The 25,123-nt window shown below is 40.1% G+C and overlaps 1 protein-coding gene across 4 annotated transcripts in view; it reads right to left on the bottom strand.

Annotated features, from left to right (window-relative positions):
* KIAA1217 (KIAA1217 ortholog) overlaps positions 1 to 25,123 on the bottom strand; it is a 392,388-nt gene that overhangs the window by 163,659 nt on the left and 203,606 nt on the right. For all 4 annotated transcript variants that reach the window (XM_036761523.1, XM_036761529.1, XM_036761524.1 and 1 more), the window contains exon 3: positions 20,595 to 20,793. In XM_036761523.1, the coding sequence (XP_036617418.1) occupies positions 20,595 to 20,793 (199 nt within the window). The remainder of the gene's footprint in view (positions 1 to 20,594; positions 20,794 to 25,123) is intronic.

Genomic DNA, 25,123 nt, shown 5'->3' with positions numbered 1-25,123 from the left:
CCTCAGTGCGAAATGGGCTAGCAGGCAGGCAGGATATTAGGAGTTAGGGAGCCATATTGCATCACATTTCCCCCTACCCCAATGTCCTGTCAGCAGCCCATTTTGCACTGGGGCCTCTGGCCTTTAATCCATTTACTGAAACAGTATGTAACCCAGCTAAGCAGGAGCCATAAGAAGTTTCAAAGGGGAAGATTTTCACAAACTGGTGCAGTGTGAAGTACAGCTATCCTTTCCACATTGCGACTTTCTCCATTGCAATTTTGATATATCACAAGTTGGCACGAGAACTTAAACAGGAATTTTGGAGGGAGTTTTGTAGAAGCCGCAGATGGCACAGAAAAAGTTTAGAAACTCAGAAATGCATAAAATATATGTACAGTATTATATAATATTAACATATTTTATCTTTTAATACCATATATATAATTTCTTTTTTAAAGTTAAAATATAAACAAATAATTAACCCAAATTTTACAATAACGTACTGTAATCACCCCATAAAAGAAACCAAAACAATTCAGACTTCTTCTTCGGTATGAAAGGAAGGCCAAAAAATTTTATGCAGATTTTCCAGACCATGAAGGTACCCTGACCCTACCCTGCCCCCCCCCCCAACGTGGAAGGGACAACAGTAAGTATAACCATGACAGTTCATACCATAACAAACATCGTAAAATGAACAATTCTGAAATACTTAAAAACTCTGATCAATATAATGGTCAAAAATAATTCCAAAGGACTAATGAAGACTGTTATTGACTTCTTGATAAGCGATAAGATTAAATATGCAGAATGAGACACAGATTTTTTGGACATGGACAAGATTGAATACGTATGTTTACTATAAGAGTTTTCTTTTTCTTTTCCTATAGAGGGTAAGGGTGGAAGGAAGAGGAAATAAATGTTTGTTAGTTTAAAAATTTTAATTAAAATAAGTTAGGGAAGAGGTGAGAAAAAAATTCTTTACGGCAAATAGGCTTTTATACAATGATGTAGAGGATTTGCTGTCTACATGAAATTTTCTGAAGAAAAAATGACTGTAATATGGTATTTGGAGATATGTTTCTGATGAGATTAAGCTGACTTTGGTCATTATCAAATATTATGAAAGTACATTAATGCTTCCCACATTGCTTCAGTTGTTTGGAATGTCTGATTGATGAGATAATATTCCAGGTAACAATTTCAGCTCCTTAAGCACTTAACTTTATTTTGGATACTTTTGATGAAAACCTTTAAAAGTTTATTATTTGTATGTATATACATAATATATTTAATCTTCTCTTGATACTGCACTATATCTATGATTGCTGATTATAAATGGTGGGAGACACAGGGAAGAAGGGGTCCTGTCCCTAAGACCCAGCCTATCCCTGGTTTCCTAAAAAAAAACGTCCAGTGTCCGAGAGATTCTTTCTCCTTTTTCTCTCTCATAAAGATGGAATGAGGGATTTGAACTTGCGTGGGCTTAAAGGCTAATATGCTAGAAAAGTAAGTACTAAATCATGAAGCATCCTTCTTACAAGTATTTTTCCCACCCTCCTGAACAAGTCTCCCCACTCCAGTCCATCCTCCACTCAGCCACCTAAGTGATTCACTCACACTGTGTATCTGACCATCATTTTCCTACTCTATAAACTCCATTGGCACTCTATTACCTTCAGAATCAGGGACAAAACCCTCTGCTTTCCTTCTAAAACCCTTAATAAACAAGCCCCTTCCTACCTTTCCAGTCTTCTCACCCTTGTTGTTGTTGAGTCATTTCAGTTGTGCCTGACTCTCTGTGACCCCATTTTGGGATTTTCTTGCCAAGGATACTGGAGTGGTTTGCCATTTCCCATGCCAGCTCATTATACAGATGAGGAACTGAGGCAAATGGGGCTAAGTGACTTGCTCAGGCTCACACTGTTAGTAAGTGTCTGTGGCTGGATTTGAATTCAGAAAGAGGAGTCTTCCTGATTCCAAGCCCAGTGCTCTATCCACTCAGCCACCTAGCGCAACTCACTCCTATCCAAATACTCTACAATCCACTGACACTGACTTATTCACCAACCTGCTTCATATTTGAGGCAGTGTGGTTATAGTGCAAAGGATGCTGGGTGTAGAATCAGGATCTAGGTTCAAATTAATACTTGAATAACCTAGCACTAGTCACCCTTGGACTAGATGGCCATTAAGATGCCATCCAGCTCTACATCTAAGATTCAAAGCACCACACACACACACACACACACAATATATATATATATATGACATATATATATATATATAAATATATATATATGTATATGTGTGTGTATATATATGTATAATATGGCATAGTAAACTCAGTGCTTGTCTTAAACTACCTTTTTCTCCCACTTGTTCTGTTAATTGACTAGGTATGAAGGAAAACTCTTCATTTTGAGAATGTACATTCTAAGATGACCTTATTCCAAAAAATCTACAAAATTTTATTTACCATCAATTCTGTCAGATTCAAAAGATGTATCTCCAAAGATTAAGAATGAATTTTTCTTTCCCCAAAGTCCCCTTTGGCCTTTAAAAGTATTAATTTGAAGAGCAAACAGAATTTAAAACTCTATCTTCAATACTCTAATGAAATGAAAAGTCCTGTGGAGTACCTGAAAGATATTATCAGCTTTCTCAAGATCCAATCCATCACATTTCGCATTCTGAACAACACCCTGATCCATATATTCAATTAATGAGGTAACACTGTCAGACCAAAAGACAGATGAATCAGTTCTATTGTACTCTAAAAATCAAGGATTTTACCAATGTAGACAATTCTTTCTCCAGATAAGATTACAAGCAGTACTTAAATTCGACTGGCTTCACTGTTTGTCGTGGCAGAATAAATTCATTACCTGGTGGTCAGTCCTCTATGATAATAAGCATCTCTATGCTTCTCTGGCTAGTCTAAGACAACATAGCTCGAGCTAACCCTAGATAGCCTGAGGATAGGCTCACACCAGGACTTTTCACACCCTGGTAGAATCTACCTGCATTGGTACTCCACTGGCATAGCCTTCAAGAACCCAAGGTCACTTTCATACCATTCTGAGGAATCAGAGAAAGGAATGAGTTAACACAATGAAATAGCATAGTCAGCCTCTGGCTCTCAAATGCCTATTCACTGCAAATTAAATAAAAATACATCGGAACCAATAAGGCACCAATGAGGTTTTTTGACCTGAGCTTGCACTCTCTAAGCAGCTCCAACACTTACTACCTATGTGACCATGGAAAAATCACTGAACCTCCATGAGCATCAATGTTCTCATCTCTGAAATGGAGATAATCATAGTTATCTATGAGTAAAAAAATTTATAAATCTGAACATGTTATGTAAGTATTATTATTATTCATAATTGTTATTATCAAAAGCTTTGGGTTGGTTTTTATTTGGGAGGTCCAGCATTACCTGATACCAAGCTGGATAGTTAACCTGCCTTTATTCTTCTTAAACCAAGAGACCTTTGGTTGCTTGGCTTCTGCGAGAAGAGAATTTGTAAGCGTAACTAAAATAAATTTCACGGGCATAGATGAGTACTCTGAAAAAGCCATGAAGTTGTTCTACAGTGTCATGGCTTATTGATTGATTTTCACCAGCTATACCTGGCCTAATGTCACATCATGCTTTGTATACTTTCTGAACAGTAGCTCTGATGTACCAATCAACTGAGTTTGCTTGTAAAAATCTTCTGCCTTTTCAATTAGATTGAGTCAAAGACAAGGTAAACATCTGATTTTTTTTTCACCAAGAATCACTCCTATAAAATATGGTTTAGGTACTCTAATATGCATGGTACCTAGCACGTGGCAGGCACTTAATAAAACTTGTTGACTGACTGAGGGCATGAGGCACCAAGTCTTCCCTGAAATCCTTCCTGGTCCTTTACGTGTTCTGATAGCTCTTTGTACCTCTGTCCTAGTCAATGATCTCACTTTAGACTATGGCCATGTATCAATCACTGTCTTAACTGCCCAACTAGATTGTAAACTCCTTAAAAGCATTGGACTTATTTGTCTTGGCATTATTGGTCAGTCGGTCTCTCTCTCTCTCTCTCTCTCTCTCTCACACACACACACACACACACACAATTAAGGCAGGTAAGATAGTGGATGGAGCACTGGACCTGGATTCAGAAAAACCTAAGAAAGACCAGGACTCAGAAAGGTCTTAAAATCCTGCCCCAGAAACTTATCAGGTTTATGACTTTATATAAATCACTTAATCTCCCTTCATCCTCAGTTTCTTCTTCTATAAAATGGGGATAATTACAACACTTCACCCACAAGGTTAATATAGGGAAAAGTGCTTTGTATACCCTATTATTATAACTATTATTTCTTAATATTTGGTGAGCCCACAAAGGCCTAACAATTTATGTCTAATCTAGGTCGGTGGGTGTCCTTCCGCTGAAGCCAGAGTCCCTGATTACTTACTGATGGGCAGTCAAAGCCCCCCTGTTTGCTTCTGGGAAGTGGCTTAGCTAGAAAGGATGACATAGGAGAATGGGGATATTTTTACGTCAGATCTTTTGACAAGAGTTTCCAACAGTGGCAGACCACTGTTGCTTTAAAAGCACAAGTGATCCCCTAGGACTCCAGGTAAATGCATTATGGAGATAATGTAAACTTAATGGTCTCTTTTCCAAAATCTTGGTTCCAATAGCCTCAGAAACTAATTTCTACCATGCCTCTTCATTTCAAAGGTTTTAGGCTATTTGTACTGCCTTCATCTTATCTGCCACCTTCCCTACACCTATATCGTCTACTCCAGGAGAGCTAAATGTGTTTTGGTTTCCTCTGTTCTCCTCTCTGCCCTGCGCAGTTCTTTCCCTGGTTCCTTATTAGCCTCAGTATCCTGAAAAGGGAGAGAAGGACGGAAAGAGGAGAAGAAAAGGGAGAAAGAGGAATGAGAAAAGGAAAAAGAAGATGGAAAAGTAAAGGAGGAGAAGAAAGGAAGAGAGAGAGGAAGCAGTGGGAGAGAAAGAGAGAAAGGAAGAGGAACCAAGGGAGATGGCAAAAGAAAGGAAGGGACAGGGAAGAGCAGGAAGAAAAAAGGGAGAGAGATGGGGAAAGAGAGGAACAGGAAGGAGAGGGAAGGAGAGGGAGAAGGAAAGGACAGAATCAAATACAACTTTTGGCATGCTTGGAAAATAGAGCAGAACCAAGAGACCAAACACAATGACCTCAATGACATACAGGAAAACACCACTAAAAGAAATTAGAATTCAGATCAATGCCACAGTCAGCCCTGAACCCAGAGAGCTGAAGATCAAACAGCTCTCTCCTCTCAGCACAGAAATGGTGGAATACAGGCAGAGAATGAGGTTTGGTTTGGTTTTAAGTGAACTTCGTTAAAAGGGAGGGTTCTCTTGTGGAGTTGGTCCTGGGAAATGATAGTAATGTTTTTTTTAAAGGCATCAATAAAATATTTTTAAAAGAATGTACAGGAGAAGAAGAAATGTTATTTACAATGAAAATTTATGTCCATCAAAATCTTGACAAGTTGGATAAATATCCATCTCCCAGAAGCCTTTCCTGACCAAACTAATCTCATCCTACTTCCTTGTTTACACGTACTAAAAATTTGCATGGGATTCCATTTCACTCACTTATATTTTCTAGCTCCTTTGTACTTTTCATCTCCGATGAGATTGAAAGCCATTTAAAGAGAAGAACCACATTCTTTACCTGTATCTTCATGGTACGGAGGCCAATGCCAGACAGTGGGCTTCTAAATAAATGGATAGATCACTAATGAGTGGTAGATAATTTGAGAAGTGGGAAGGGAAGGAAAAGTAGAGAAGGAGGAAGAAATGAGTTTAGTTTTGTCATTTCTAGTCTGCAATGGGGCAGGGAGACATTTAGGCACTGATATCTGAGGGCCAATTAGCACTCCAAAAATTAAAAAGGAAAAAGTTGATGGCAGCATGTTTTTAAAGGCTTGTTAGGATTCAAGATGAAATTTTATAAATGCAGCAGTCATTTTTTCCCCTGATCTTAAAGGGATCAAGTTAAGTCTATGAGACCCCAGGCATTCTGCGTTTTATTTACCAAATTTGGGGGTGGGTTCTGAGAGTTGCCAGCTGAGAATGGAAAGACTTTAATCATTGCTACCTCAATTTAAGCTTCCCCTACAATTCAGAAAAACCAAACAGCAGCATTGTGCAAGGAGATCAAGATGAAAGTAATTTAAAACCCAGAGCAAATCCCACAGGCCGAGTTCTGATGTCCAGGCTACACGAGGAAAGAGAATAACTCACTTGCCTAGAAAAAAGAAAACGGAAGGCAGCATGCTTCCCAGTTCATATTGCAGAGCCCAGATGACGCCGCTTTCTCATCCTTGATACATGCAGGGTTGCTGCCCAATAGCTGGCATGGACAGAACACTCTACAATTTGCGAATGGCTTCATAAAGACTGTCTCACTTGATCCTCACAACAGTGCCAAAAGGCAGGGATCGGAGGTTCCAAACCCCACCGGCACTTCCAATCACCCCGTTTATCACAACCGTGACATCATGCCCGTGGAGCTAACTGCCCCCCTAATGTGGTTTTGCCTGATATAAGGCTGTGTTTTCACAAAACTAACTAATGGGCCTCAGATGGGGCCTAGAACTTGTTCTGCTATGGAAGCATAACAAAGGACTGACTCTTCATTGTTTCTCTATAAGGAAGGCTGGGGGAGGGATCCTAGTCCTGGGGTCTCTGTGAGGATGTTTCAAGTTAGGAGTAACATAAGGATTGGAACTAGACCTGTGACTGCATTACTGATGAAGAAACACCTTCCACCAAAGCAGGTTGTCACCAGGTCGGCCCCCACACCTAGAATGGCAAGCTCTCTCTCCTTGTCTCCACCTCCAACTGGCTTCCCCAGCTCCTTCAAAACTCAGCTAAAATCCTGGCTTCCACAAAAACCCTTTCTAAGTACTGGTTAATGCTAGTGGCTAGTGCCTTCTCTCTCTTGATCGTGTCTAATGTAGCCTATATTTATTTTGTTTGTATATGGTGGTTTGCATGTTGCCTCTTGAGGGTAAGGACTGTATTTGCCTTTCATTTCCTTAGATGAACTTGGCACACAGTAAGGGCTTAATAAATACTTGCTGACTTGCCTTGCCTAGGGGACAGAAGATTTAAGTGACTTGCCCAGAGCCACACAGCCAAGACGTGTCAGAGGTGGAATTTCTTCATGACTGAGAGGCATTTCCTATCCATGACATGAATATATGAAATGTCACAGGGGATAACTTCCTTGGTCTATCCAGGCCAACTAGTCACTGTTGACAGAAGCACCAAGGAACATGTGGAAGGTCATGGATGTCCTCAACAAACATCCTAAGCCATAATATTTAATGCCCAGCCTTTAGGGCCTCAGTAGAACACATGCTTCTTTCTGCATGTGTTCCACGGAGGCAGTTAGGAGAAGAAGAGGAGACAAGGATTGGGTAACATGTTCCTCCCTGACTTTTTCTGCCTCGATATCTATATTTATGCTATCTCCCAGGTCTGAAATATACAGCTCTGTTCTCCTCACTGCCATCTGTTGAATCATTCCCATCCTTCAAAAGCCAGCTACATTTACTAAATACCTACTATGTGTCAGGCACTGTGCTAAGTGCTGCTGAGCTAAGGCACCCTGTCCTTCACAAAGCCTCCCCTGATCCTCCCAGCAAAGAGTGCACTCTCCCTCTCTTCAGATCTTTCCCAGGGACTTGGTTGATATCTTTCTATGCACTCATTGCATTCTTATTTGTGCTATGTTTATGTGTATCTCAGTATTATCTTGCCTACTAGAACGCAGGTCAGGGTCTATGGTTAATGTAATACTTTGCACAGCACAGGTGCCTAGTCAATGCCTGCTGAATTGAATTTCCTGATCTACTGAGGCTGTGTGTTCTACCACAGAGAGCAGTGTGACCTTGGATTCAGAAGATGTGGGTTTGAAATGGATCCTCACACTTAGGAGTTGTACAACCTGGTGTAACTGTTCTGTCATAGGGCTGGGGTGGAGGAGGATAAGAGGCAAGCTTGGGAGGTGCTGTGCCAGAAAACTCCTTTGTTAACATTACTTTCAACTAAACCAGGACCATGTACCATTTCCACGATTCTTTCTGTTCTTCTTGGGTGTCCAGGAGCCTCCGTTTAAACACTTCTTTAAGTCTGCAATGTCTATCACTTAACTGCTCTGTGTCTCAGTTTCCTAACCTGTAAAATGGGAACTCTACTACCTGCCTCATAGGGTTGTTGTGAGAAGACTGCTTTGTATACCCTCGAGCCCTCTATAAAGTTTAGCTACTATTTTTGAAGCCAGAGAACCAAAGCAGCATCTTGCAGCTAACCGGTGGGGAATCTGTTTAGGAAGATGGACTAAAGGTGACCTTTATCTCCCTTCAGCCTGGAAAGATACTTGATGCTATCACCTTACAGAGCTTTTACCTTTCTGGGGCCCCAATGTAATAGTTTTTTCCATGAAGAATTTAGCCAAGGCCGGATTCTGATGTCGGCTCCCAGCCCCTTGCATCCCCTGCCAGAACGAGGAGGGAAAGGAAACATTCCTTCTGGGTGTGGACTCCAAGGTCAGGTGCTGATCTTAACATTTTTATTTCCACCCCTGCACATATTAGCTTAAACAGGACCATGCCAAGGAATAGGTGGGAACCGTGGCAAAAATCAGAAGAACATAAAAGATTAAATTTTAAGGGAGAATTATTTTTAGAACTAATTAACTTGGCAACAAACCTTCAAATGATAAATTTATGGGTGTGCAATGAATCATGCTTTTCCAAAGGCAGCCATTTTCAGTCAATCAGTTTCCAGGAGGACACCCGGGGCAGAGACAAAGAAATTGAAAAAATGATAAACAGAATCCTTTCCCCTTGTAAACGGCTGAGACATTGCTTGGTGTCTCCTTCCTTTTGCCTTAGCTAAGACACCCTGCATAGGATCTGAGTTGGTGAAATCCCACTGGATTTAAATGGCCTCACTACTAGAGGTGCTGAAAGGTGTCCATTGGTGTAGGGGGACTATCACTGGAGAGTTGGCGTTCTGCCACTGTGAGAGGGGTTCTCTCTCTCTCTCTCTCTCTCTCTCTCTCTCTCTCTTTCCCTCCCTCCCTCCCTCCCTCCTTCCTTCCTTCCTTCCTTCCTGGTTACCTCAGAAGCAGTTGGTGGGGTTCGGGAGCTTCTGATCTCTATGCTGCTCCATGGCTCCAGGTATTAAAATTTGGCATCAAGGATGCACTTGAGAGGTACAGAGATATTTCTTCTCGGAAGGAGGATTAGTTTTTTCTGAAATGGTGCTGGAAAATCCAAGCCCTCCTACCCCAGTTGTTTAATTCAGCAACCCCACCTGCAGTACAAAAAGAAATCTCATTTCACATTCCAAAGGGGTGACCAGTAATCCAATGTGCATAAGGCAGAGGAAGAAGAAGGATTTATAGGGAGAATGCCTTCCAGAGCAGATCAGAAGCAGCCCAGAAAGACACAGTCAAGTCTCAGGGACCTTCTTAGTTCCCTTTTCACACTGTGCTTTTTCCTTATTTTGATTTCTGGACCAAACCATATTCTTATTATTAAAGAAATACAGAATATCTATGTAGATGATGACTCGGAGAAGGGGTGGACAGTTGGAAAGGCAGACAGCTAGAATCCATTGCCTATTCTAGTCACCTGAAACTGGTCTTTCCCCTACAGGGTGCCTGAAGGCTAGAGAACCCTAGGAAGGTAGAGCTGGTCAAGAATGCCGTTCAGGCAGGTCTCTGTCTGTTTGCAATCAGAGCTGCATGGTAGGACATAGATAAGGTCCTTTGGGAAAGTGGCCCCACTCCCTTATCCCAGGGCTGTGGCACCACACAGTGTATTGGAATATCCTCTTTATGACTGCCTTAATTTCAGGATCCCATGACTGTTGACATCATTATTGCTATCATCACAGTGACCATTTATGTAATGTTAAATAAAGTTTACAAAGCACTTTTAAACAAACAATACCCCATTGGTTCCTCACAATAACTGTGTGAGATAGGTATTATATTCATTACTATCTCATTTTGGTGGGGGGGGGGGAAGGAGGGCAGCAGGGCAGCTAGGTGGCACAGTGGACAGAACACTGGGCTTGGAATCAGGAAGACTCATCTTTATGAGTTCACATCCAGCCTTAGATACTTACTGACTGTATGAACCTGGGCAAGTCACTTAACCCTGTTTGCTTCAGTTCCTCACACGTAATATGAGTTGGAGAAGGAAATGGCAAACCATTCCAGTATCTCTTCCAAGAAAACCCCAAATGGGGTCACGAAGAAGAGTCAGACGTGATCGAAGAGACTCAACAAAATCTCAGTTTTTTCAGATGAGAAAACTGAGGCTCATGAAGAAAAATTGTTTTGTTCCTGATCACAAAATTGGTAAGTATTAAAGGTGGGGTTTGAATCCAAGCCTCTTCCTGACTCTTAAGTTCCTTGCTCTAACAATTACACCATGGGGCAAGAGGAATTCGGTAGGTGTTACCAAGAACACAGCTGTCCCTTTTGACATATCATCACCACTGCCCAGTTTCTGGAAGGTATGTTGGACCGTCAGCATCTTGGAATACAGCCCAAGGTACTAGACCGTCCTCAGGAAAATAGCCACCCAAGTTAATCAGACATGAAAGAGCTGTCCTGCTCTGCCCCCTAGAGGCATTTCATTCTCTTACCAGTTAACAGTCCACTCCGTGGTATTGAGTCACACCAGGCCAGGTTCCTTAACCAATTCTGCTCTTATGAGCTGTCCCTAGGCAGCTTCAGAGAGAAAGAAAGGCTGGAATCTTTTATTGGCAACAGCTAGCTTCACACAGATCAAATGTCATGCCTTCTAGATTACAAAAACACCCCTATCTACTCTTGTGGAAGTTTTAGCACATTTTTTATGTCCTTTCTTTCTGGAGGTATCTGGGAGTCAGTTCCTCACAGAAAAGAGAAATCAGGTCCTTTGACCTACCAGGGCATATGACCAAAGCCTTATTCCAATCCAAAATTTACTAATAGGAAAATTTTCAATCAGAAAACTTGCAACGAAAGAATCTGACAGGAACAAGGATGCTGATATCCTCTTCCTATGGCCTTCCTCTTCAGACCCTTGAGAGGGCAAACAATGGTGGGAAAAAATGTGTAGGTATGGTTCTCTCAAAGGCTAACTGCTGAACATCTGGATACCCTTCCATACCAAGTGCCGCATTTGGAACAGATGTCTTATTAAGGTAAATTTATTATTATTGTATCACTAAGGTCCTAAACCTGGTATCAGAAGACCATTTCTTCCACTGAGATTATAAACTCAAATTTTACTGGGAAAAAAATGTTCTAATTTGCTTTTCACTGTGTTCTTAAATACTATTGAGGATGGAGAAGGAATTGATGTAAACCACATCAAAAAATTTGACTTAGATGGTAGAAAAAAAAGCCCCAGAAATGTTCAAGATGTGGCAACTAGGAAGTGCAGTGGATAGAACGCTGGACCCAGAGTCAGGGAGACCTGATTTCCCTCAGACACTCACCTAGCCATGTGATCCTGGGCAGGTCACTTAACCCTGTTTGCCTCAGTTTCCTCATCTATAAAATGGAAATAATCACACTTACCTCACAGAGTTGCTGTGAGGATCACGAGTTATTTGTAAATTTAAAGCGCTATGTAAATGCTAGCTATGATTATCATTATCATCATCATCATTAGTTTATAAGACTTGGGAGATGATGGATCACTAAAATTTGGCAATGCTACCTAACGGTCCCCTTCCACACATCCTTTCTCCTGCTTTCCACACTTGTAAAACTCCAAGGAAGGATTCTCGGTGGCTTAGTATGATATCTAGATTCAATTCAACTCAACAGGTATTCATCAAGTGCAGAGCAGACGTGGCTGCCTACGTCAGTAAGAGTCACCAGCTACAATCCTAGAAGACAAAGCTCTGGTGTCTGTCCCGCCACGGCATCCTGAGGTCCTCAGGGGTCACCATATGCCCCTCCCCTTTGCTCTCCGGGTTCCAGGGCACTGCTAATGGACATGCGGGTGAACCTTGAGCACCCCTTGGCCTCACCATTGAACCTACTGCTACACCATTAGAACTTCTAGGCCCTTCAACCCACTCTGCAGCTGAACACTTATATGTGTCGGATTTAGAGCCTAATTAGAGTGCGAGCTCCTTGAGAGTACTTCTACGTATCGCTTTGTATTCCAAGAGCTTATCACATAGTTAGTACTTAATAAATCATCATTCATTCATGTAGTCACTCATTCAAGTACCTACCTACGAATCTAAGCTGGCTACAGCTGTATAATCCGAGCTTCCTATAGACACATGAAAACATGTTACGAATCATTGATAATTAGAGAAATGCAAATTAAAGCTCTCACACCCATCAGATGGACGAATTTGACAAAAAAAAAAGGAAAAAGACAAGTGTTGAGATGTAGGGGAAATGGTACACAGACAGTTCTTGCTTTACACAAGTGGATTGTTCTGTAGACCTCTAGTAAAGCAATTTTTATGGACATTGGGAAGAAAAGGAGGGAAGAAGGCAGGAAAAGGTAAGTCTCCCATGGATGGTTCAAGGACACATGGAGGAGGAGGAATGCCCAGGGTAGGGGAGGGGGCTTCCATTTTTCTGCTTTCACTTGGAGGGCTTTTTTTAGTTGTTATTTAGGTTTTTTTATCCTGGTGGGGAGGGGGCACAGGAGGCCAGGAATGCTTAGTGTGGGACAGGAGCAGAGAGAGAGAACATAGTAAAGCTAATATGTTTTTTTTTTGGAATGTGTATTTCTTTCAGAATTCTTTACATAAAGCCAAATTTACATAATATGAATTTACAGAAGATCTGACTGAGGCATTGTTGGTGGAGCTATGGATTAGTCGAGCCATTCTGGAAAGCAATTTAGAACTATGGCCAAAATGTTTCTAAACTGTACATACCCTTTGACTCAAGTGCTAGCACAATGACATCAAAGAATGAGGAAAAGCGCTAAAAATGCAGAAATATTTATAGCAGCGTTTTTTGTAATGGAATAGAACTGAAAACTAAGTAGGTACTCATCAGTTAGGGAATGGCCGGAGAGATTATGGTATATTAAAGTAATAGAAGACTATTATTGTGCCACAGGGCAGCTGGGTGGTGCCATAGTGCATAGAGTGCTAGGCTTGGAATCAGGAAGACTCATCTTCCTGAGTTCAAATCAGATCTCAGACACTTACTAGTTGTATGACCCTGGGCAAGTCACTAAATTCTGTTTGCCTCAGTTCCTCTACTGTAAAATGAGCTAGAGAAGAAAATGGCAAATCATTCCAGGATCTTTGCAAAAAACAAAAACAAAAACAAATCCAAATAGGGTTATTGAGAGTCAGATACAACTCAACAACAACAAATTAAGCCACAAGAAAGGAGGAAGGGAAGCGTTTCAGAAAAACCTGAGAAGACTTGTATGAAGTGGTATTGAGTAAAGCGAGCAGAAGCAAGGCAGTTAAATTATACTATCCTATAGTTATATACTATGAAGTTACACTCTAACAATATTGTAGAAATGAACAATTTCAGAAGACTAAGAACTTTAAATCAACTCAATGGCCAACTGAGATTCCAAAATATCAATGGTGAAGAATGCTACCTACCTTCTAAAGAGGTGATGGGCTAATATACACAATGAAATATACAATCTTGGACACGGCCAATACGGGAATTGGTTTTGCTTGCTTATGCTTATTGGTGACAAAGTTTTGCTTTCCTATTTTTTTCCTGACTGGGTGTTTGTGTGTGTAGGGTGAGAATAGGGAAAAATAAATACTGGTTCATAGAAAAATAAAGTAAAATCCATTTTTAAAAAGGATTCTGTTACGGCAGCTTGGTGTGACAGAAATAGTGGTGAATATGGAGTCAGGACCTTGCCTTTGCAAGTCATTTAAACTTTCTGAGCCTCTGTAAAATGGTGTATAACTACCTATGATACTTACCTTACAGGGCTGTTACGAAGACCAAATTAGATAATGAAAGTAAATCACACTGTACCCTTTAAAGTTCTATATTAACGTGAGCTATTTACCAGGGTTAATTTATACAATCCTGTCTAGAGAACTAAATTATCTCTCCAGTATAAGGAATCTGTGTTTGGTGTCTGGGTATGAATTATGGCAAGTTTTAAGGCCTCCAGAAAAGAAGGGGAATTGCCCCTCCCATGCCATAACATTCCAAGCATTCCCCTCTTCACCTCCTTCCTATACTCAGGCTGAGTTCAGGTTGTTAGCAAGAAATGTCAGAGAGACAAACCCAGCAAGCAAACAGCCTTCCAGTGTCCTTAGCTTCTTTCTCCCTCTCGGCTTCATTATAGGACTGTTGTCTGTGCGTATCAAGTGGAACGGATGGTTTCTGACATTCTCTACTGGGGTGCCTGGGTTATGTGGGTACATCATTAAGATTCTTTGGATAAGGATAAAATTATACTGTACAGACTACAAAAGGCATTTTGAACTTCCAAACTGAGCTAACAGTAGGTTTCTAGGAGGTTAAATCTCTGTAAAGCTCTATTCTGTAGTCTCTAATGCGCAATCAATTCATGTCTACATTTTTGGGGAAGTAGGGGGCCACTGAACCACATTGAAATTGAGCTGTTCCTGTGCCCTGGAGGCTTTCTGGATAGCACTCATTCCCACTGAGCAAGAGTCTCTGCATGTTAAATATAGCTGTGCTTAGAAGGATTTTCTTAAAAACAAGTTGAAGCGACCGTCTGCAGAGGTGAGATTTGGGATTGGTTTTGGGTGACTCCTATTTTCCTATCCTGCTTGGTGTAATAACACCAGGTAGGCTCACATATGGAAAAGTGGACAGGGTCACAGAAAGCCACCAGAGGAGGAGACTCTGTTGACAGGAGAAAACAACCACAGGAAGTGATAGACTGATGTCTTGCTGGCCACTGAGTCTCTGATGACTTTGGAGGAATCTTTATAACTATTTTTTTCTGAAAAAATCCTCTGAGCTATAAAGCACTTCAGACAACCAAAAAAGAAACAAATACCTGCAACTAGTTGGCAAGCCTGGCATGGTTTGGGTCTTATACCCAGGTTTCTGTAGCTGCTAATACTGTAGGCACCAATGGAGTCAACCTCATCTACCTCTGTGAGAAAAAATGGCCAGGTTCAGCAATTGCTTTTCTAAGCTCTTCCATCTCCTTGTGGAGTCTCTCTGCCCTATGGCTTTGTTCCTAAAATCAACCCTGTGCTGCCAGCTGGTTTTAGAGGGTAGAAAACACCTCTATCTGACACAAAGTGTACCTTATAAAACAAATTCCAGGGTTACACAGATATGGTAGGAGGAGAGGTATTTTTTCTCATTTTCTTTTTTTTCTTCTTCCTTCCTCTCTTTCTTTCTTTCTTTTTTTCTTCCTTCCTTCCTTCCAACCTGTAGCTCCCCCATTTCCTTCTACCTCCTTGCCTTCTGCAGCAGGCACTGTCTTCAATCTAGGTTATACTGCTGAGTTATGGGCTCTCTGATTTCATAGAAGGCACTAGGTCTGTCAGGACTTGGGACTGTGTGACTTAATCCCCCGTCTGTTCAGGAATGGCAGATTTTGCCTTGAGAAGAGAAAGCTCAAGGAGGGACACGATAATAGTTTAGAACCTGAAGGGCTGTAATATGGAAGAAGGCAGCTTATTCTGCTTATAAAATGGAAGAGACATTTTGATTGGCCCTAGAAGGCACAACAGGAAGTAAAGAGTGGAAAGATCCAAGGGGAAAATTAGGACATGGAAGGATACATGGAAGGATAATTTACCCCAAAATGGAAGAGGCTGCCTTGGGAAAGAGTGGGTCCTTTCTCAGTGGAAATATGTAAGCACAGACTGGCCTACTTGTTGGGTATATCGTACTGCAGATACTTTTTTGGGGTAAGGGTAGTGGTGGATGGCTGCTGGAATCCCTTCCACCTCTCTAATTCTCCTTCTTGTGACCCTAGGTTAGTTCCCTCGCTATTTTGGGCTTCAAATCTTTAAAATAGGCATAAGAATGCCTATTTTACTAGTCTAGTGTTATTGTGAGAATAGATGTAAAAGTACTTTGGAAAGTTAAAAGTGTCATGAAGGTATAATGTTGGTATCAACTTGAGAAAAGTTAAATGTATTTTGAATAAATGTTCACAATTATACAACGTATAGGCATTGTATGCATATATACAGAGTGTCCCAAAAATCTAATTTCAGTTTAAACTATTAACTGCATGAAAAGAGGCATAGATCAATAATACATTTTAAACTGGCAGGGAAAAAAAGTGACAGTGATAGTTTACAGCAATTTGAAATCAACAATTCATTAAGTGACTAGTAAGAAAAATATTTATCAAGCAAATCACATAAGAATTTGAGATTAGGAAAAATACCCTCTAAATGGGTGAATATTATTAAATTATTCTTAATTTTAATCAAAAATGAATCTCAGAATGATGGATTTTCTCTACCAAAGTCTTCCTTTGATGCCTTGTCTTGGTATGGAGGTACTGGAAGGCTTTTCCACTAGGGTGTGAGTTTTGGTAAGTTCCACCTAACATGCCATACCAACTGTGGTACTGGAGGCTCTTCACATCCTGCCCTCAAGCTACCTTCTAGACTTATGAAATATTTTATGCTCCAGGCAAACTGAATTATTTACTGTTTCTTGTTTAGAATATGGTGGTTATCTCCCATGTTGCGAATGCCCTTATTCTTCTTCACCTCTATTTCTTAGTGTCTTTAGCTTCCATCAAAGCTGAGCTCAATTGCCACATCCTACATGAGACCCCTCCTTAATCCTCTTTTTGCCATTCTGCATTTTCCCATTTATTCCAGTCTTTGATAGAGTGGTGGCCTTTCTCTTTGACAAGGCTAAGGAAGGCCTCTACTTATAACTTTGATCCCATCCCATAATGGTTACTCTGGCAGATTGTCCCACAATCTTCTCCCTTCTCTCTAATCTTCAATCTCTCTTGGCTCTTTTCCTGATGCTCATAAATATGCCCAAGTCTCTCCCATCTTTAAACAAAAACCTTCATTTGACCCTACCATCCCCTCAAGTTATCCTATATCATTCCTCCCTTTAGCCAAACTCTTAGAAAAAGCAATTTACACTCATTGTCTCTACTTCCTTTTCCCTCACTCATCTTGCCTTAAATTCAACTGAAAATGCTCTCTTCAAAGTTGCCCATGATCTCTTAAATGCCAAAGCCAATGGAATGTTTCCAGGCATTATTCTTTTCTACAGTACTTAACAATGTTGATTACCTTTTCTCATTGAAAATTCTTTCCTCTCTGGGTTTTCTGACATGACACTCCTGTCTGACTACTCCTCCGTTTCCTTTTGCTCAATCTTATTCATGTTTCACTCTCTAATAGTGGCTATCCCCCATGGATCTTTCCTGGACCCATTTCATTTCTCTGTACTATATATTCCTTTCTCTTTCTATGATTTCATCAGCTCCCATGGAATTATGATTACTGTACAGATGACTAAGACACATGTATATTAACAATGTTAATCCTAGACTACTTAATTTTAAAATTTTGTTCTTTTGATTTTTGATTTTTAAATTTATTTAATGGACCAGGGAGTAAAGAATTTTCAACATAGCATAAATGAATTTAAAGCACTCTGCACACACATGTATGCATACACACATGTGTATATGTATGTATGTATGTGTGTGTGTATGTTTTGTATGTGTATACATCCCCAGACTTTTCTCTCCTGAGCTCTACTTTCATGTCACTAATGGCCTATTGGATATTTCCAACCAGCTAACCCACAGGCATCTCAAACTCAACATGTTCAAAATCAAGCTATTTTTTCCTGAAATCTACTGCTCTTCTTCACTTCTCTATTTCTGTCACAGGCACCACTATCCTTCCAATCTAGGTTTGCCACCTTCGAGTCACCTCTGACTCTTCACTCTTTCTGACTCTCCGTAGCCAAGTTTGCCAAGTTTATTGACTTGGCCTCCCAATCTCTTGATTCTGTCCCCCAGTCTCCACTCACACTGTTACTACCCTAGATCTGGCTCCTATCCCTTCTCATGTAGACAACTGCAATACCCTCCTAATTGGTCTCTCTAGCTCTGGCCACTTCCCGTTCTGTTGCATCCTCCACACAGATGGCCAAAGTGATATTACTAAGGGTCTAACCATGTCTTTCTTCTCATTCAGAAGCTCCAACAGTACTTTATTACTTCCAGGATAAAATACAGCCTCTTTGTGGCCATCACAATCTTGTTATTATCTACCTTTCAGGCTTATTACACTTCATGTCCTAACCAAATAGGATATTGTTTCCAGCCTCCCCCATGTGTGGAAAGCACTTGCTCCTCCCCTACATCTCTTAGAATATGTAGCTTTCCTTCAAAGCTTAACTCAAGAGCAATCTATTACAGAAGCCTTCTTATAATGCTTCTAGTTGTTTCTGTTCCTCCAAATTTTCATTTATTTTTCCTATATTATGTTTACTACTATGCGCACATGTTATTTCCCCTAAAAGAATATGAATTTCTAGAAAGCAGGGACTGTTTCAATGTTTGTCTTCATATTCCTAGTACTTAGCATGGTACCTGGTACCTAGCAGATGCTTAATAAAAGCTTATTGATCGATTGAGAAGAAGGCCTTTGAATAGGAACCCAATGATGCTCTGTGTTGTCATAACACTAGTGAAATACAGGAAGCTTCACCATCAACTAGTGATGAGACTGGTTAGCTTCAAAGTGATACATTTTTTAGGCAACAGCAACTTTCAAAAGCCATTAATTAATTCACTGAGAGGCTGTGATTTCTATAGGTTTAGAGAGTATCCACACACGAATGACAGACCCCCAAATATTGAACACAGCATTATTGGCATTGTCAATAACCACATAATGCAGGCTCTTTAGCACAGTCAACTCCACTCAGTATCGAATGATATTTACAGCCAATCTATATGCTATGGTTGTCCAGGACCTAGATATATTCCTATAGTTCATCATAACACTTCTCCCTTAAGCAAAGAATTTATTACACTTTAGAATATTGGCCTATCCTCTATTGTCATCAGCGATGGTCAATTCTTTGAGCCTTTCTGATTAATTAAACCTTTTCTTATGTCCTCTCTCTTTCAAATGTCACCCCACTGCAACATACAATTTCTGCTCAAGTAATCCTGGGTTAGGCAGATTAGCCCTGTGGAACACAGGAAAAACAGGGTAAAGAAGAATTATGCTTGCATCCCCTATCCGGGAAGGAGAAAATAAAAAAGGAAGGGAAAATAAAAAAAAAAACTAAAAGAAAAAGGAAAGAATGAATGAAACACAGAAGTGAAGAATAAAAATAGAAATAAAAGGAAAGAAGGGAAAATAAAGCAAAAAAGTGATGGAAAATATAAAAAAGAATGAAAAAGACGAGAAAAGAGGGAAAGAACTAGCTGAATGATTAGAATCAATCTCCGTCTATTCAAGTAATGTTGTACTAGGCAGATTAGTCTGTGGAAAAGGAAGGAAAAGAAGCATCTTACTTGGCAAATCCCACAGTCCAGGAAGGAGAAAGTTCATAGACAAAGACTGGATTAATGGTTTCAACCCTTTCTTAAATGGCTATCTTTTGAAGGGGAGAAGATAATACATTCCTCATGACTCAATATAAATAAGCGTCATCTGGAAATGCAAAAGAATAACCTCCTCACAGTCTAATCATTAACTTTTCTGTCGGAGGCCACTCTGAAAAAGATGGCTCAGTTTTTACAATGAGGATGCTATAGTAGAATTCATGGACTTCAGTGTGGTTTAAGAGACAGGCAGTGAAGAGAATGGTGATTGACCTTAGAGATTTCTAGTTCACACTATCCCTTCATCAGCTCTATGAACATAACCTAGTCAACCGCAAGGCACGTCATCCCTGATGTCATGGTCCTCTTTGAAAACAAAGGACAAACATGACAATATCCTAGGCTAAGGGCATTGGACTCTGAGGCCAGAGAGACCCGAGTTCAAATTGTAGCTTTGACACTTAACAGCTATGTAACTACATACAAGTCATTAAATGTTTCTGAGCTTTAATTTCCTGGAAGCAATAATACTTGGACTGTTCTACCTGCCTCTCAGTTTGCAAACCCTAAAGCACTATATCATTATAGGTTATCATCATTACCATTATTCTCATGGTGTAATGATGGGGTAGCCAGTATAGTCTAGTCTTGAGGAGGTGAGCAAATAACTCACCAAAACCTGAAACCCCCCAGAATCCCGGATGACCCACATCTAGCAAATAACACTGATGAAGAAAAATGAATGCAATGTGCATCCTTGATTGGAAGCTTCAGCCATTTGCTGCTTAACTTGAACAAATTGAGATTAAATTGAGGGAAAGAACACTACATTTGTCTGTAGCGTATGTTTTTAACAAATCAAGATCAATTTTAGATTAATATTGATTCAACCTTTTCAATGGCTTTGCCTTTCAAAGCTCCCTTAAATAAACAGGCCATACTGCCCTTCATGTGCTCAAAAGAAAAAAAATACAAAATACACACAGGTAAAGAAAAACACAGAATACATAAGCTCATTTCTGACACTTACCCAGAGATCTCTCCTTTGTCTGGTTGGTTGACCTCACCACTGGAAGGCTTGCCCGTGTACGGCTCCCTCTGGAAAAAGGAGTCGGTGACTCTCCCTCTGACATGGCTTCCAAAGAATCAGCAGATGCCTCTGACAGATGCTCAGCCTGGTCTCCCAAATTGGGTGGTTGAGGGCTTTGAGAAAGCTTTGGGCTTCTGGTCTGCAAAAGACATTAAAGGGAGGGAAGGGGAAGCATGGCATTCTATTATTACACTTGTAAATGTTTTCAATACTATCAAGATTGGGCAATCTGGAAAATCAATTTAGGGGGAGAGGGTTAGGGCTGTGGTTGGGAGGAGAAAAGTCTATCAAAAACTTTGAATTTAGAAATCTGAATGGCTTTGTGTGGTCAAGGTGACTGCTATGAAAGTTATTTTTAAAAACATATTGTCCCTGGGTATGCCATTAGGATTTTTATTGCTGTACTTCTACTGCACAAATTTCATTTCTAACAAGGACCTGAGGCTAAGACATATTATAGGAGAGATGTATGGCAATTCCATTCCCTATGACTTGAACAACTGTTAACAGGTGTTATAACAGTAGACGTAAATGTGCACAGACACATATCCTTAACAGGGAAGGGAAGACGCTTCTACGGCTAAGCTGCAACATTCTATTTCTAAGTCTTTCACTGAGATGACTCTGAAAATCAGTAAGGTAGTATTATAGGAGGGAAAAATGATGGCACAGTTGGGCAGGGATTTAGTTTTGGTGCCCGAAATCCCCTAAGATTTTTTAAAATCTCTATTCTTTCTCTTACCCACTTTGTCAATCAACAGAGAGGCCCCGCAAACAGATAGAGCCATGTTGGAACTGATTCTCAATTTTAATGATGTCTATTGCACAGGGATTGGGTAAGGATGGGAAGAATCAATCAAACTGCTGCCCACATGAGCCTGATCAATAGAACTCAATCTAGTTCAAAGTACTCAGTACCTAGAAACTACTACACAGGGTATAGAAGAAATGGAACATATTAACCCCTCTCCTCTGGGAATCTCCAGAGCAGTCAAAGAGATGAGACAAATGAGCAACATGCAAACAGTGCTGGCTAAGCTACAGTTAAATATTCCATGAACTGGATGCTCTTCATTGATTGAGTGAATTTGTGATTTCACAGATGTGGGTATTCCTTCCATCAATAGAAACTGCAACCCATTCATTCATTCATACCTTCTCATCTCATATAATTTGTGTTCACGTGCTTCTATAAAACCTCCACACGGGTTCTAGCCAATGTGCCCAGTGCCTCCTTCTAGATAGCTTAGCATGATGTGGGTACCAAAGGAACACATGACTTGTCCATTTCTTATCCCTTATTTAAAAAAAAATTCAAAATCCATTGACTTATGATGAGTGAAGTCCAACTCAAATCCTAAAGTTTTCCCACAAACAAAACCAAGTTCAGTTCATAGACTCATCATGAATATTGCAAAGAACAAACAAGAAATAAGATCAGGTGGACAGAGTGCAAATGTTACTACGCATATCAACACTTAATAGTGTGCTAAATTTTCATCTGTCATGTCTGTTTAACTGAATTGAATTGGCTACAGATAGGGTCTCTCTGGCCCTTTCTTCACATTGCTCCAAGAAGAAAAATAATATAGTAGTATATTTCCCTTTCCCTAAAGGAAAGAAGGCTAGATGGCACCTGACTGCTTCCATTCTTGGCAGATGGAAAGATCTGAGTAAGATGGATAACTCAACTCAGCTAGGAAAATGTAGATGATATATCCCCTGTGTAGGATGTAAGCTCCTTGAGGGCGAGACAATTTTTGTCTCTGTATTCTCAGCACATCACATAGTGCCATGTACTTCTTCCCCACCCCCTCAATCCCACCATACAGGAAACTACCTGCATGGAAACACTCTACTCAAGCAATTTACTCTCTATAACTTAGAGTCTTGGAGAATTGCCTGAAACACTGTGAGGTTAACTGATGTGGCCAGGGTCATTCATTATGCATGAGAGGCATCCTGGACGAAGGACTTCCCAACTCCAAGCTCTGCTCTCTATCCATTACACCAGACAGGCTCTCGTGGTACACACCAGTGGTTAGAAAATGTTTAATTGGATTGGCATCCCAACCCAGAGTGGGGGAATTCCTGGCTGGTCAATACTTGAGATAACCCATGCAATTGCTGCTTTGTCCTTGGACTATGATTGTTTACTGCTTGAACCAAATAGCTAGATATGACTAAATCATGCCTTTTTCTGAAATCTGTTTGGGTTGTATGAACTTGGCCCCAGCATTAGAAGAGGAATACTATTTTGTCAGGAAAAGTGACTGTAAAGATTTAACTGGCAGTTTGAGATGGCTTTACACCTTCCTTTGAATGAACTACCTAATTTCTGAAGAGGTACAATAGATTAAACTGAGGAAAAAAAGGACTTTTGGAAGAGAATACCTTGTCTTTGTCCCTGACCCTAAAAAGATACATCAGGACAAGGCAAATAGCCAAGAAATGATACCACTTTGGCATTCTTCTCACTGCCTGTCTCTAAACTGTACTCAAGTTCACAAATTCTATTGCAGACAAAAAAGGACAAGTTTTATGGACATTCCTTTCCTACTGTTAAAAAAAAAACTTAAAAAAACTAGAATAAAAATAGCTAAAACTAAAGAAATAAAAAGAATTAACCCTTGAAGAGAAATCAAAATTAAATATTTCTGTTGTCCAAATCCATGCCTGAAGCAGACATATGTTTAAAAAAAGGACCTAGAAAGAAGCAAATGCCTTCTTTCCTCTTTATACATAGTCTCTTCAAAATATGAACATCAGCTCTTTCCCTTCTATAATTCCCATGTTTGAAACTTTCACTCTGAAAACTCAGTGCCTTTTATTATCATGTGTTAGAAATCTCCTCACATACAGAATTCAGTGTCCTCTAATTATATCTCCATTCACTGCCAAAGCATCCTTTCCATTCAGAGAAAGGACAGCCTTTCTTGTGATTGCCATTGTCAAATGTGCTAATATTTTATATATGAAAATAATCAATTAATCACTTATTTATTTATTGCATCCATTCTGTATCCAGGAGTATGACAGATATGACCTGGGGTCGGTGGAACCACGAAACCAAGGTAAGTCATCAATTCTGCCTGCTAAAGGAGCTGATGGGTGGGGAGAGGATGTTGGGAAAAACAGATGAGAAACAACTGAAGAACAATTAAATGTTTACTGTGTGTTACCAACGATAAAATACAATAGGAAGAAGAACCTGCCCTGGAAGAATGGACAGGATTGGATTTGGACAACAAAAGGGGAGGCTGGGGAATGATCACAGGAAAAGAAAACTAAAATTAATAATAGCAAGTAATGTTTTACAGAGTGTTTTCCATACAGAAGATGCATGATGTAATGGAATGAATGCTAGATGTTAGAGGACCGGGGTTCAAATCTCAGCTCCAGCATTAGCTACTTGTGTGATCTTGGATAAATAACTTAACCTTTTAGAGTCTCAGTTTCCTCTTTGGTGAGGGCTGGACTAGGTGAACTTTAAGGTCTCTTCATTTCTAAATCTAAGTTCCTAGAACCGTCACAACAATCTTGAGATTTTTACTATAAGAATTAGTTCTCTATTTAGTGTATGAGGAAACTGATTAAATGACTTGACCAAGGTCATACAATTTTAGTAAGTTGTAGAAGGATTCCAGCCTTGTCCTGCATTCTTTTGCTGATTCTCTGTTGTGATCTGTGAACAGAGTCACCTGCATTACCTCCTTTGGCCCCCTGAGCATAGTGAAGTGCAACCCAGGGGTCCTGTTAGTAACCTTAAAACAGATCTTCCTTATGCAGATATCAATTGGTCAATAAACATATATGAATAATAAATGTATAATAATATGATAATAAATATATATTAAGCACTTGCCACATGCTAGGCACTGTGCTACTGTCTATCTATCTGGCAATTCGTAGTTCGTCAAACACTTATGCCTATGTTAACTCAACTTGTCTCAGTAAGAATTCTGTGGGTGCAGAGCCATCATTCCCATTTTACAGATGATTCTCATCCAACTGAAAGTGACTCCTCAAGATTTTCAAAATCACTGTTTTTCACTCAATTACCTTGTATCAAATGATATGAAAAGTGTTTTACAAAACCTAGAGTATTATGTACATGTTAGCTTTTATTAGAGCTCTAGGCATTTTCTCTGACCGTGCCCATACCTGGAATGCCTCCCTCTTCATCCCTCCTTATCTACTGGTTTCCGTGTCTTCCTTTAAGTCCCAACTAAAATCCCATCTTCTACTGGAAGCTTTTCTCAACTCTTAATTCTAATGCTTTCCTTGTTGTAATTATTTCCTGTTTATCGTGCATATTGCTAGACTGTACATGTATTTTTGTTTGTTGTCTCTCACTAAATTATGAGCTAGTTGAGGGCAGGGACTCTTCTCTTTTTGTATCCTCCGTGCTTAGTATGATGCCTGGCACAAAGCAGGTGATTAATCAATGTTTACTGACTGACTGGTTG

Source organism: Trichosurus vulpecula, chromosome 5, assembly GCF_011100635.1.
Source record: "Trichosurus vulpecula isolate mTriVul1 chromosome 5, mTriVul1.pri, whole genome shotgun sequence".
Classification (NCBI taxonomy): domain Eukaryota; kingdom Metazoa; phylum Chordata; class Mammalia; order Diprotodontia; family Phalangeridae; genus Trichosurus; species Trichosurus vulpecula.
This window is presented reverse-complemented; position numbering and strand designations above follow the sequence as displayed.